The sequence below is a fragment of the Psittacula echo genome (assembly GCF_963264785.1).
Source record: "Psittacula echo genome assembly, chromosome: 2".
NCBI classification, from domain to species: Eukaryota; Metazoa; Chordata; class Aves; order Psittaciformes; family Psittacidae; genus Psittacula; species Psittacula echo.
The window spans coordinates 116,205,924-116,221,097 of NC_137737.1; the positions used below are offsets into that span (position 1 = coordinate 116,205,924).

Here is a 15,174-nt window from a genome sequence, read left to right on the forward strand (position 1 = left end):
GCACTGCTGCTGGATTAGCCTACTTGAATTTACAATAACAACTATAATGAAAATTCTGTTTTAGTAGTAGTAGGGCATTTCTTTGTTATTCCCACTCCCTAACCATCCCCATTTCCCTTAGTTGGAACTCTCATTTTTTATGTAATCTTAGCTGGCACTATTTCTGAGACTGTCTTCTGCTTCCATCGGCTTATTTTCTAGATGGGAAGTGATGGAGTTCTGCGCCTCAGTAGTTCCGCTCTAAATAATGAATTCTTCGCATATGCAGCACAAGGGTGGAAACAGCGATTGGCAGAAGGTAACTGTCTACTTGTTCTCAGATTTACCAAAGGTTAATTGTTTTTATGAAGAACATCCGTGTTTCTACATTTGAAAAATACTTCTTGAATAGAAAGCGTACTACACCAGTAATTCAGCAAAATTGCTGATTCCATTTTTAACTTAGTGTATGCTTTTACAGCTTGCTGTGGCAGCTTATTCTGACAGTTTAAAAAGAAACAAAGCTTTTTCATCACTGCCAGCCTTGGAAACATAAATGCATGCAACTAAATCCCACCAATATACTTCTAAAATACTGATATCATATAGTAATGTCCTGGGTTCAGCTGCCATAGTTTTATTTCTCCTTCTTAGTAGCTGATGCAGTGCTGTGTTTTGGCTTTAGTCTGAGAACAATGCTGATAACACACCAGTGTTTTTAGTTGTTGCTAAGTAATGCTTACTTCAATCAAGGACTTTCCAGTTTCAGCTTAAACCATGACAAGTAAATTAAATCTTTGTATGTCACACTCACTTTTGTTTTTCGTTATTTTTATTTGTTGGATGACTATAGCACAAATCACTGTGTGTCATCTTTCTATCTGTAATTGCCCATATTAAGCTAATCCTTGACAGCTTTTATTCAATATGTTAGTATTTGTTTTTTAGGCGAATTTACACCAGAAATGCAGCTGCGCATCAGGCAAGAGATTGAAAAGGAAAAGAAAACAGAACCTTGGAAAGAAAAATTCTTTGAAAGGTTTTATGGTGAAAAGTAAGTATTGTAGCAAATAAAAGCATTTTTTTATTATTTTCTTTTAGGAGGAAATGAAAATATAATTCTCTGCTTCACATAGCACAGTCATATGCTGTAAAACTTAATAAAGCAGTTATCAAAGGCAGTCGTTGCCCAGTGTATGAAGTTGTGGATAGAATTATAGCTGTGTGTCTGCACTTGCATTGCAATTGCATTTTTAAAGGTTCATAACTCATCCCTAAAAATTCATTCCAAGGAGAGTTTAAGGCACAATGCCGAAGCATGTGAGTATTTTTAATTAGCTTTTAAAAGAGAGCATTAGGGCAATTGTCCCCTCCTGCAAAATATAAATACAGAGACTACAGGCTGGAAGACCAGTGGAGATATTTCTGTGGTATGTTTTTATTTATTTTATTTTTTTCTAAGCTACTTGCAGAGTTTCTAAAATCAAATAGATTTTTTTATTGTTTTATTGTTTGACTGACTCCCTTTGCTGGATTGGAATATGTGACATAGGAGAAACATCAGCTAGAGACAAATGAAAGTGACAATGACCAGTCTAATTTTAGAAGTGCGATGCAAAAAATAAATAAATACCCTTAACTGACTAAAATGAATGGGGTAGTATCACTCCAGGTGCATAACTGGGGTAAGTCAGCACAATTTCATTGACGATGATACAAAGATAGCATTCTGAGCACCTGAAGATTCAGTTCTTATATTCACCTTTTTCTTAAAATCAGAATTTAAGGAGATTTACATCTTGGTTTAAATTCAATAATCTTCCTTATAAAATTGCTTTAAAAAGTTAATCCATCAATACCTAGAATTACATCTCTCTTTCTTTTAATATTAAGTGTTAAAAGTATTAATTATTATAAAATATAAGCTAATTCTTTAAAAGTTACTGATTTTTTTGTATATATATTCTGTTATGTTTTAATGGAATTTATGCATAATACTTAGGAGACAAAACTGTGCCATGGGAACCATCATCACAAGATGTCTTAGTTTTGTTCATAAATATTTTTAATTAGGAAATCCAGGTCACAGGGAACCCTTCATATAAGTGATTAGCTTAAAAATTAAGACATTAGCTAAAGTGTTTCTGTAGTAACAATGCTACTTCTCACAGTCTACTGCCTTGGACCACTGGGAAATGTATTGAAAACAAGGCAGCAAATGGACAGACTTTCTTATAGTCAAGTGCTTAATTTCTTGCTTAACAGCTTTGAGACCTCAATGTATGTAGTCTACGTGCTGACTACTACAACCTAGAAAGGTTGATCCCTTTAGTATCAAAAAATATTAATTAGGCTTTTAAATAAGGAATATAGTGGCTTTTCACTGTGCGTGTCAAGAAAAGAATAAGTTTAGTACCAGCAAAGCATGAGTACCTCACTCTAGCTGAAGCCTCTTCCTCAGTCACATGCACAGAGAATGATACTCATGATTTTACCTAGCCAGCAGTCCTGCCGTGCTAGCTGAGCGCTGGGCACTGTAGTGGTTGGCAGATAATTACTCAGTCTGCAGTGATACATGTCATTTGGGTTGATAGGTTCCTGACATCAGCATTGTTATGCAAAATGTCATATTGCGCAATAATTTCCATTTTGACTACAGTATTGAATCCGGTCTGCCCTGCCCTTTCCCCAGCTTGTGTTGTTTCGCTTGGATTCTTCTTTCTGGCTGTTACGTCGTCAGATCCTTCTATTTTGCTGCTTGGCCAGATTTAAGTATTTTTTCTCATATACTGAATGAATGTTAGCTTTTGCTATAGTTTCCACCTTGTTTGAGTTCTCTCACCTTTTTTCAGTTTGGTTTTTAAGTTCACTTAAACTTTGTCTCTTTTCAGCTATGTAGATTGACTGAAGTTGCAGATTTTGAAAGCTTCCCGAGCTATTTCTCACATGCCATGCCTGCAAAATGGCTCTCTTGCAGTCAGAATTGCTTACTTTACAGTCAGTGTGGTATTTGTGCTCTGACTTCAGCTAATTTGATCTTTTAATATTCCATATGTAAATTCAAGTTTCACCTTATATTTAGAGAAGGACCATTAATAGATGCAGAATCTTTGTAAACATTTTTACACACTCCTCAGTTCATGGTATTCAAAGGCTTTAGAGTGCTTCTTCCATGCTGGCTCTGTACATTATGTTTCCTGTGTTTGCTCTTATCTGTACCCAGGCTGTTTATGTGGGACTGTCAGTTGTAGTTTACTTCCATCCATTTATATTCTCTTTCCGTTTCCTTATGGTTGTTTATTTTTCCTTGTTCTGACTTTCTTTAAATAACAAAAACTTCATTCTGCTGTCATTTATCTAGGATCAGCTAATGCAAATTGCCAGAAATCTACATTCTTCTGGCTTGTTGCCCCAGGATGGCAAGTGTTGTAGTCTATTGTCTCAATATATAATTTCTTTTCCCAATCTTGAGAGAGCTAAATGTCAGAATAGTACTGCCAGCTCACAAAATCAAAGCTTTAATTTTGAATAGACCTCCTCTAAATTGTATTGCTGATTTAATCCTTCTTTTTTTTTAATTTTTCTTTTTTTTTCCTTTTTTTTAATTATTATTATTTTTTCCCGGTATTACTTTTCATAACACTAGAACATCAGAATCCGTATGTCATTGAGTAGCTGTCTGGGGTTTTTTTGGTTTGACGACTGACTGCCCTTCCTTTACCAGCTGAATCCTGTCCTTAGCACTTTCACTGGTGGCTCTCTACTGCTGTCCTACTTTTGTGCTATTTTGTGAACTTTAGGTGTCTTTATCTCTAAGGAAGAAGACAAATCAACTGTTCATCTTGCAATCTGAGATTGCCTTAAGCATGCTGATCTTGAGTCTTCTTTGAAAGCCTTTTTCTTCACTGCAGTGTCTTCTTCAAGATGGTAGTATTTCAATACTGTAAAAAACGATTGAGATTCAGTACATGTTCTTCTGGCCTTAATCCTACATAATCTTATTTTTCTTATACTTCTTCTTCTTCAGTATGTTACTGGAATGCGCGTATTTGTGCAGTGTCCATGGGACAGTTGCGTTCACCTTTATCCATTATCCCATCCTTCATTTCTTTGCTGATTTTCGTTTCAAAAGATAACTATCAGGCAATATCTTTTTGTGACGTAAGCCACCTAGAGAAAATAAACCACTGATTCAGTTTTCAGTAATGCAGTGGATTTCTTTTCTTCTCCCTCCTCATTTTCTTTTTTGCTTGTTTACACAAGGAATTATAGAGGAAGTAAGTTACTCACCTACGCCTAGGTAAATTAAACTTTACTCACCTAAACCTATAACCTAAACTGCCACTATATAAGGAATCTGTAGTCTATATAGAAGAAAGACAGGTTCTGAAATGCATTCAATGTAGGAGATGTAAATTTGCTTTTCTGAATTGCTCTCTAGAGGATCTTTCCTCAGCATATTGATGTCACAAGGTAGAGAGATTTAATGCATGTTAGGTGACTAGTAGTAGGTAATACTAATAGTTACCTTAAGAGTACTTTTTGGGGTACAAATTCCAGGCTGGGTATTTCATTTATAGCTATGTCTGTAATGCATCTGTTCAGTATTTTTTAAATGCACTACCACAGGTTTGTATTTTTTATAAGTTTATTCTGTATTTCCGTAAACATGGGCTTTGTGATCTCTGTATCTTCTGGTTGTACATCGGCAAGTTATCTTGCTTCTATTATATCTGTATATCTTTTATGCTCATTTATTTCTGTATTTTTCTTTCTTTTCTGATTAAAATAAGAACAGAGATCAAGCTTCTGTTAATTAGATTAGAAGATCCTTAAGACCATGAAAATTCTTTTAAGGCCTCCAACCAAGCTTTTGTGTGAATGTGTTATGGAACTGCTGATGCACAAAGTTTGTTTGGAATATCTTACTAAAGATGCTGAACACCTCTACTCCCACAGTCCATAGAAGAAAACAAGGATGTCAGAGTGCATACTTTTTTTTTAATAGCCGCTTTTTTCAGTCCTTGATATTTGGTTCTTTTTGGTTTGTGGGTTTTTTTTAATTCTACTGAAGTAATAAAACTTTTTTTAAGTAGTATATTCAGAATCAAAGGTAAAAAGAACTTCAGAAGAGAAGTATACATAGAAACAGTTCCTTTACTCTTCATCTCCGAGAATGAATTCATAGATTATAAATGTGTCTTTTTAGCTTCTTATGAATGTTAAACTTCTAAATTATAATGAAATCAAATTAATAGTATCTACATCAATATGTTTATTTAGAAATAGTTTTTATCTTAATAAAGTATTTAATTTGCTGGCAGAAAGGAGCAAAACCACACAAGCTGTCATCCAAGATGTTTATAATTGACTCTTGACTTGTAAAATAAAGCTGAAGTGGGGTTGCTTTGATTTTCGTAAAAAAATTTAACTTACTCTCAAATTGCAAAACCAAAATGCATGCTTTCCCTTATTAATTTCAGATGCAGCATTTAAGCCATAGTGCTGCCTGAGTTGACCCTTAATTCAGATGTAAGAGGAAAAAAATGGATTTCCTTTAGAACTGTTACTGATGAAGACAGAGTTGTGCATTTCCCGTGCAATGCATGCTGTAGTAGTAGGGGGGTTGGAACTAGATGATCTTAAGGTCCTTTCCAACCCTGACTATTCTATGATTCTATGATTCTACTGCAGTGTTGTGCTATTATTTGAAAAAACAAAATTAAATATAGTATGAGTGAGTAGTGGTGAACCTGTATAGCTTACTTTTTTGTTTCATTGAAGTGCCAAATAGTTAAATACTGAATAACAGATTACTTATTTTTAAAACAATCAAGTTTTCTTAAAACTGGTAAGAAAATCTGTGTAGTTAGGTTTCCAAAATATTTAAAATCATGTAAAAATCAGTCAGACACCACTTAATTACTTTAAACTGTAAAATCTGTCTTTTGAAAATAAAATATGTGGGCAAGAAAGATGATCCTGTTCCTTTATCATGTCTGTGTTGAAAAGACCTTTTTATTTGTGTGTTTTAGACTGGGGTTGTCACGAGGGGAATCAATGAAACTCACTGCGGTGCAAAACAATGATGAAGATGAAAGCAATTCTCTGCGTGGATCTTCTGGTATACCTGGTCCTTCTAAGCAAGGAACCTCTGAAGACCAAGAAGAGAAAGGTGCTAAAATTCCACCCTTACCAGAGAGAGATTATTGTCCATCTCTTCCTAGTATGGAACAGGTTCCTGCCAAGGATCTAACAGCAGACTCAGAGGATATACTGATACCTGAAGAATCAATCATTCAGGAGGAGATTGCTGAAGAGGTTGAGACAAGTATTTATGAATGCCAAGAGGAGAACCACAAAACAGAACATGAGTTTTCTGAAGAGTCAGTTAGTCCAGCTGGCACAAGTGAAGAAACAGAAGCAGTACAGCTTACAGACAGCACTGAGTCCTGTGTCACGATGAATGAGGTAACTGATACTGTATCTCACATTGAAATTAAAGTGGAGTTGAAGTCAGAATGCCCTCAGGAAGAGATGTCTGTTGTGATAGATCAGCTGGAGGATTGCGTATCACCAGCACAATCAGCTTCATCCACAAATTCTGTCAGTGATACAGCAGAGAAGGACTCTGAGTCTGCAAAAGAGCTAATTGCACCAGGAATGCAAAATACTGCTGTGGAAGGGTCCTTGTTCACTGGTGGAGGCTTTGCAGTGGATATGGAGCTTCAAAGTGACCCTGAGGAGCAGTCATCTGAGAATGCCTGTATTTCTGAAACTTCCTTTTCCTCTGGAAGTCCAGAAGGACCCTGTGTTTGTATTGCTTCTCCTGGAGGAGACACTCAGTCGACTTCAGAGGAACCCTGTACTCCAGCATCTCTTGAAACAGCTTGCTCATCCGAAGTGTCTAGTACTGAAAACATTGAAGGTGATATTCAGCAAAAGGCCAGTGATGAAAACTTGCCCACACCTCTAATGTCAGAAATCTCTCCAATGTCCACCTCACCTGTAACCTCAGAAGCATCTCTGATGTCAAATCTACCTTTAACATCAGAGGCATCACCAGCTTCTAATTTACCTTTAACATCAGAAACATCTCCTATGTCCGATTTGCCTTTAACATCAGAGACATCTTCAGTATCTTCTGTTCTTCTAACTTCAGAAGCATCCATGGCAAACAGTTTGCCTCTTCCATCAGAGACATCTCCAGTTTCCAATTCCCCGAGCAATGAAAGACTTATTCTGCAACAAAGGAAATCACCATGTTTGTCAGAAGACTCCCTTCCCACTGTGAAAGAAGAAAGCTCTGCCATTCCTAAGGTGGTTCAGGAAGAGAATCTTGTTCTTCAGCCAAAGCAACTTCATAGTGTCCCTGAAAATATGAAAGTTGGTCCACTAACAATTATACCTGATACTTCAGTATTGGAAGAGCCCCAAAACAAAACTTTCAGTGATCAGCCATGTAAGTCACATTCTGAAATGGATAAATCCTACATTGCATCTATCCCAGAACACTCTCCTCCAGAGGTGATGAAAAATAAAAATCACAGTGTTCAACAAAGAGGTGACAAGAAGGGTACACTCTTGCCATCAGAGGTAGCTGTCGAAGTATCAGTTGGCAAAAATATTGAATTGCTTCCATCAAAGCCACATGATAAACTATATACCTCATCTCTAGAGAAAGCTACATTCTCTGAAGCATGCAGAAGTAAATCTCACAAGCTAACAGGCAGCACCCAAAGCCGTCTGGAGAATTCACATTCTTCCAAGTCATTAGAACCCACAAAATCACCTGAAGTGAGGAATGAAAGTAGAGACCCAGAAATCCCAAAGAGGAAAACAGCAGAACAGCACAGTTTTGGAATCTGCAAAGAGAAAAGAGCTAGAATAGATGATGATCAGCCTAACCGAAGTGCTTCATCAACGAGTCCATCTGAGAAAGAACAGCCACCCAGGGAAGAACCTCGAGTTCCACCCCTTAAGGTAAAGTAATGAATAAACAGGCTGGCTTAGAAGCTAAAGGTTTATTATCTCCCTCCTACTGACAGCATGCAGACACAGTGCATGGTATATTTTTTGTGGAGGTATAAAGGGTGTTAGTTTCGATGGTTTCGCTTTAGTATTACATTCCTACCATTCCAAATCACTTCTGATATAAATATACCTATAGTTGTTCCATCGGGTCTTTGCTGCAGAACTGCTTTTGTGTGAGGGAAAGTTTTCCAGGACCTATGACTCAACCTAATTCAAGAGCTTCCTCATCTTTTACGCAGTGCTACTTGGATGTTTTATTGCCCAGCTATATTATCCACTTGTTCTCCTGCATATGACTTCTCCAGCAAGCATGAATAATAAATGTTACCATAACCAATGCCAAGAAAAACACCAGTGCCTTCATTCACCAAGAGAACCTATAGTTAGAATAGTTGGAGATCCCTTTGCAAGCCCAGGGTTTGGGGGCTGAAGTAGAAGATTTCACTGTAGACCTGGCTATCAGGGGGAAGTGTCTAATTGATATATGTATACATATCTTTGTTAATGGCAAAGCAAAAGGTAAAAAAGACACACCAACTAAGCAAACATTTTTACGTGTATCATTCTGCTGTGTAAGGAAGTAAATTCCAGTTGAAAGCTTTTTCATTTTTTCCTAACAGAGAAATCTATAGATTTAGTTATATATAAGCTCAGTGTTTTGGCCCCTTTAATTTTGTACTTGATGACATCAGCCAAGGTTTAGATCCAATTTGCTGAACTTAGGCTATTGACTTTGCAATATTACTTCCTGATTATTCAGAAATGCCCTTTTCTGCATTTATTTTTAACTACTGCAGTCACTGAACATCGTTAATATGGCTGGGAGGGCAAATAGGCTAACTGTTTTAATCACTAGTGCAGAAGCATATCTCAACTAATTTATTTTTACGAGCAGTGATGCAATTGTAAGTTAGTCCATTCTGAGTTTAGTGATATTCTTTTGTATTTGGAAGGTCTCTGACTAGCCTAATAAATTCTAATCACTCTCTAAGCACAAAGGAAACTGGATCACTAGGGAATAAAAAAGGTCATGACTATAATAATAAAAATAATCAAGCACTTAAAGCTTTAGCAGTTCTGGTCATGCAAAGCAGAAACTGAAAAAAGATGTTACTGAAGCAGAAAGAAAAATGTTTTGAAGTGATTGTGAGTTTGTGTTACTCGATGTTCATGTAAATGTTAAAGACTCACAATATTAGGCATGACTGTTTATTTATAAACCAAAAATTTAACTGCTAGAAAAAGTGAAGTATCCCAGCCCTCCAGACCAGTATAGAGTTATATGGTTATATATGGTTATATAAATGGTTATATACTACAATGCCATCTTAATATTGACTTCCACTGATCTCTCATGGAAAATCAGATGCTGTTAGTCTTGCACAGTCTTAAGAGCTGAATCTCCCTGGAGCCTCCAGCCAGTGAACGAGAATACTGCAAGATTGGCAAGCATTTTGAAAAATAATTTTGTACGATCAATTCTAGTATGGCTTTTTGTGTAACAAACGTTTGGCTCTTGGGTCATCTCACCAAAAGAAACCCTGTCCTTGGTAATAAAAAGAAGAAAAGGAACCCCAGGTCTCCTAAGTCATTCTGCTATACAATTGTCACTTCCCATCATACCTTATGACTACTTTTTCTACAAATACTACCTAGGTCTTTTCTTAGTTCTTTTCAGAAGAGAAGTCACATCATTGACCACAAAGTCCTCTTACTGTGGCCAGCCAGTAAACATGTGTTCCTTTTTTTTTTTTTTGCCAACCTTTGAGTATTCTGAGAGAGTGTTTAAGTTATAAAGTGGTCCCAGGACTTTAACCTCTAATCCTGAAAACAGATATGACTAACTGTAAACATACTAAAAATGCCAGTGAATTTGCAGGTTATTATTTTGCTTAAAGTTTTAGGTATTTAAAACTTTAATATTTGCATTCTTAACACGTGTAGGTTTCAGGATTTCATTTTTGATATGCAGTAGTATAGGAGGTATCCCAGCGATGGACTAAAGTAAGTCTCTTAAAATTGCAAATGAGGAAGGGAAAGGTGTATCCTTTGGTAATTCACTTCTTTTATACCACTACTTTAAAGTGCTCTGTGGTGCAACATGAAAAACAAGCTCAGTGGAGACACTACTATATCCTATCTAAAGGCAAGATTTGTTGTCTGGTATGTGAGAGAAAGACAGGCAGTTCCTAATGTCTTAATCTCTGAAGACCAAGGAGGGAAAGCACTACATGGTCATTATTTTTTCCACACATTTGCAGCAAGTGCTTACTCTTAGGCTTTTTTCCAGTGTCACTGCACTAGGTTTGTTGATCATCTCAGTTAGATACACTGCGTATAAAACAGGTCTGACAAATTGTATCAGATAAGTGTCATCTTGTCATCCACTTCAATCTGTATTCCTGTGAGTAGGATCAATGTAAGTAGGCTAATACAGATGTCAGTTACTCATGATAGTGGATGATAAAATACTGAAGTGTAAATATGATTAAATTTTAGCATTTTTCTGGTCAGCTGCACTGAACAGTAATTCTCTTCATTGCATTTCTCTAACCCTTTAAGAGATAGCAATTTTAGCAAGTCCATGTTCTCATTAAAATTATTGGGTTTTTTCTTCCTTTAGATTCAGCTTTCAAAAATTGGACCACCTTTTATCATCAAGAGCCAACCTGTTTCTAAACCAGAACCTCGAGTTTCCCCAAGTACATCGGTCAGCAGCGGGAGAAACACTGGGGCTAGAACTCTTGCGGACATCAAAGCAAGAGCTCAGCAAGCAAGAGCCCAAAGAGAAGCTGCAGCTGCAGCAGCTGTGGCAGCAGCTGCGAGCATAGTCTCTGGAGCAATGGGGACCCCGTGCGAAGGTGGGAAGACAAGAACTCTGGCACACATCAAGGAGCAAACAAAGGCCAAGCTATTTGCAAAGCATCAAGCCAGAGCTCATTTACTCCAGACCAATAAAGAATCAAAGTCGCAGTTCAGCTCAAAGGAAAGTACCTCATCTCTGGAGATACCAACATCTACTGACACAAAAATTGAAGGTTCTACTGGTGTCATTATAGTTAATCCTAACTGCAGGTCCCCTAGCAACAAGTCTGCTCATCACCGTGAGACGACCACTTTATTGCAGCAGTCACTTAGCACAGCTACATTACCAGAAACTGCTACTGAGATACCTGTGCACAGTTCTGATGAAAATATACCTATGCCACAATTGTGTGAGAAAATTATTTCATCTACCTCTTCTGAAAGTAACAGTGTGCCAGTGCTTTATAATAAAAGTTCAGTCTCTGTGTGTGTTTGCAGCACTGCTATGTCTGGAGCAATTAAAGAACTTTCTTTTGCAAGTTCTGTTGATAAATCCTCTGTTTTAATGTCTGTTGACAGTGCAAACACAGCAGTTTCAGCTTGTAATATAAATATGCTGAAAACCATCCAAGGGGCTGATACTCCGTGCATAACTGTTGGACAAAAATGTATTGATAACAGTAATGTACCAGTCTCCATAGACAATACGGTCTTATCAAACGCCATTGATGACAAACGGTTGCCGATACCGAGTAGCAATGTGAATAACGCAGTCTCCACTCATTATGCCACTGTGCCAGCTTCATCTATTGCAAATAACTTGCCAAATCATCTCCCTGGTAGTTCTGTACTGATTCCTCCAGTGGGGACTACCAACAGATTTTCTTCTGATAAGATAGCCATAACTGGGTGTAATGAGCAAAGCACTGTCTCCATTCACGCTACTGTTAGGTCAGCTTTAAGTTGCAGTGAGGCCCTTGCAGTAGCCGATTCTGTTGCAAGGCCACCCATGTCAATGTTTACTGGTAACATGGTGACAATAAGCTCTTACGATAATGCTATTAAATTAAATGCTGATCTCTTAGAAAAAACCTCTGGAGCACGAAACCGAATGGATCTCTCTGGTAAATCTCCGCCAGTGACCTTTACACAAACTGCCATGAACAGGTCTATACCTTGCAAAGTCATTGTTGACCACACTACAACTCTGAATTCCAGTCTGTCACTTTCTTCTGTTGAAAATGCAGAGAACAGCATTGACCTGCAGAGCAAACCTGTAAGGACAGAAGCTGCCTTACAAAGTATAGCCTGTCCTCAGGTGTCTGTCATAAGCAGGCCTGAAGTGGTGTCTAATGAAAGCCTTGAGCACAGCTCCAGTTTTATCACCATTACAACAAAGCAAGACAGCAAGAACTTGCAGGCAGGTTGTTCAAGTCTTCGAGAAGTGCCTCTTTCTCCTCAAGATAAATTAATTGAGGTGGTTACTCCCAGCCAAGGTTTTCCTGAGCAATTAAGAGGTCCTTCAGCATTGAAAAATGAAGCGGATGCTGCCTGTGCCAATCAGTATAACACTAACAATAGAATTTGTTGGCATGATGAAGAGGCAATGAGTACAGACCAGCCAGTGGTCAGCCACCTCAACCCCAGTAAGCATAAGGAATACTCAGAGCAAAACTGCTTGAAAAATGTCAAAACTGAACCTTCCAGTTACACGCAACTGTCAGAACTGCAATCCAGGAGTCTTTTGACGAGCATTGCTGTTCCTGTTAAATCGGAAACTAATGAGTCTGACAAGTGCTTCAGGATGGACACCGAGGATTTTACAGGATCTGAAATGCCTGCCCAGACTGCAGAAATATCCACGAGTGCACAGCCGCCGCAGACCTCCAAGACATCCATTGCGGACTCCATGGAAGACTCCCTGCCCCTGACAACAGAAACTCTAAAGAGAGTTACCAGTGCCGGGAGCTCAAGCTGTCGCTTATCGTCAGTGGAGGCCAACAATCCTTTAGTGACACAGTTACTGCAAGGCAATCTGCCTTTAGAGAAAGTGCTGCCGCAGCCCAGATCAGGAGCCAAACTAGAAATTAACAGGCTTCCCTTGCCTTTGCAAACTACCTCAGTATGTAAAACAGCAGTGTCCGAGAGAAATATCGTTGAACATCCTTCCAACTCTCCTAATCCAGATGGTAAAGGCTTTGCAGCAGGCAGCATAGCCCCACTACAAATCAGAAAGCGTGAAAACCACCCGAAAAAGAGGATGGCCAGGACTGTAGGGGAACATGCTCAAATTAAATGTGAGCCTGGGAAGGTGTCAATGGACACAGATGTTAAAGTGGCTCCTTGTGTAATTAGTTCCAGCATCAATCAGATAGGGCATGGTCAGCCATTTAAGCAGGAGTGGCTAAACAAACATGCCATTCAAAGCCGAATCGCTCATAGCCCAGAAATCAAGCAGCAGAAGAGGCCGTTGCCTTCATGCAGTTTCCAGCAGAGCCTGTTTCACATTGATAAAAACGGCAGCTTTCACGCAGAAGCTAGTACCTCACATAGACAGCATTTTTACCAAATGTCCATGGCTGCGAGAGGCCCCGTTCCCACGGCAGCTTTGTTGCAAACTACTTCAAAAGGCCCACCTGGCTGCAACGCATTTGCTTTTAGCAGACACCTGGAACAGAAGGGCTTGGGAGACGTGAATATTTCTACAGCAGCGCACCAGCTGAGGCTAGGAAGTGTGTTTTCCCCTAATATTCAAATCAAGGAAGGTGATGACATTGCCAGTGCCTCTCAAACTCTGCAGAGTAAAACATTAGTGCATCCCCCTCCTCCCCCTCCACCCCTGCCACCTCCTCCCCCTCCTCACCCAAATGTAGAAGTCCCCTCTGATCAAAAACAACCGACAGTTACTATGGAAACCACTAAAAGACTTAGTTGGCCTCAGCCAGCAAGCATCTGTAGCAATATAAAATCTGAACCTATTTCTTTTGAGGAAGGTTTAAGCAGCAGCTGCGAAATGGGTATGAAACAAGCTTCCTATGATCAGAACGAAGTGAAAGAACAGTTGAAAGCGTTTGCATTAAAAAATGCAGATTTCTCTTCCTATTTACTTTCTGAGCCACAGAAGCCTTTTACCCAACTTGCTGCTCAGAAAATACAGACGCAGCACCCGCAGCAGCAGCAGCAGCAGCTCTGTGGAAATTACCCAACAATCCACTTTGGTAGCACAAGCTTCAAAAGGGCAGCGTCTGCAATTGAGAAATCGATTGGGATTTTAGGAAGTGGCTCCAGTGCTGCCACAGGCCTGTCTAACCAGAACGCGCAGATCCCGGTTCAGAAATTTGCTGACAGTAGCAATGCCGATGAACTGGAACTGAAATGCTCTTGCAGGCTGAAAGCCATGATCGTGTGCAAAGGCTGCGGAGCCTTCTGTCACGATGACTGCATAGGGCCTTCCAAACTGTGTGTAGCTTGTCTGGTTGTACGGTAGGAACTGAATCAAAGATGCAGTATCCCTTATCAGCGTGGGAAAGCAGGACAAAGGAATGCAGAAATTGGAACAGTTTAGGCCACTAATGGTTTGCAATTAGTCAACTGATTTATTTTTATTATTATTTTTAATTTCTTTTTCTTCAACATGGTGCTTTCAGAATTTAGTTATTCCTGCCTGAGTGCCATTTTCTGGGAAGAAGAGGAAACCTGTAGTAGTTAAGAAAAAAAAGATATCCTTGTTACTGAAGCTTCAGTGAGCTATTTTGCTGTGCTAAAGAAAAAAAAAAGGCATTAATGCATGTCATTCGTAGCTTCTATTTATTTGCACAAAGTGCAGCACATTTTTTTCTCCACTTTCTGATAGTTGATACAAGCTGCAGCTTAAAAATCAGTGGAAGACTAACTCCAAGAAGTGGAGTAACTATGCAGAATGAATAACACACTGAATCGTGACTGTTCTGAAGGGGATAGTGGCAAGGTATGGGGTATCGGCCGTTGTAGCTTCTAAGTTCTGTTTGCAGTTTTTCTGCTGATAGGATTGCTTTCTTCAACTGACTAGCACTATAGGGCTAAAATATAGCCACTTCACCTGGAGAAAAAAAAAAACAGTTTACATTGTTAGTGGAGTTTCCTTACATGCCTGCCAGGGACAACAAAACTCACATCTTACTTATCATCTCTTGTTGATTCCTTGGGAAGGATTTGTGTATGTGATGGATTAGTGGGACCAACACTAGGATCACACTGGCTTCAGTAGAGTTTGGAGAAAGTAACTTCTCTACTGGGGATTAGAAAGCTGTCTTCTGTTCCTGTTTCCCACTCAAATATTCTTTACGTGTATTTGTCTCTTCATCTGTCCGCTTAGTT

The 15,174-nt window shown here is 38.8% G+C and overlaps 1 protein-coding gene across 1 annotated transcript in view; it reads left to right on the plus strand.

Annotated features, from left to right (window-relative positions):
- The window catches only part of ASXL3 (ASXL transcriptional regulator 3), a gene marked incomplete at both ends in the record, with an annotated part of 121,807 nt that extends 107,502 nt beyond the window's left edge, over positions 1–14,305 (plus strand). The window contains 4 exons of the mRNA XM_080611937.1: positions 202–298; positions 928–1,033; positions 6,015–7,962; positions 10,637–14,305. Coding sequence (XP_080468063.1) covers positions 202–298; positions 928–1,033; positions 6,015–7,962; positions 10,637–14,305 — 5,820 coding nt within the window. The remainder of the gene's footprint in view (positions 1–201; positions 299–927; positions 1,034–6,014; positions 7,963–10,636) is intronic.
- Positions 14,306–15,174: the final 869 nt, after the last annotated feature.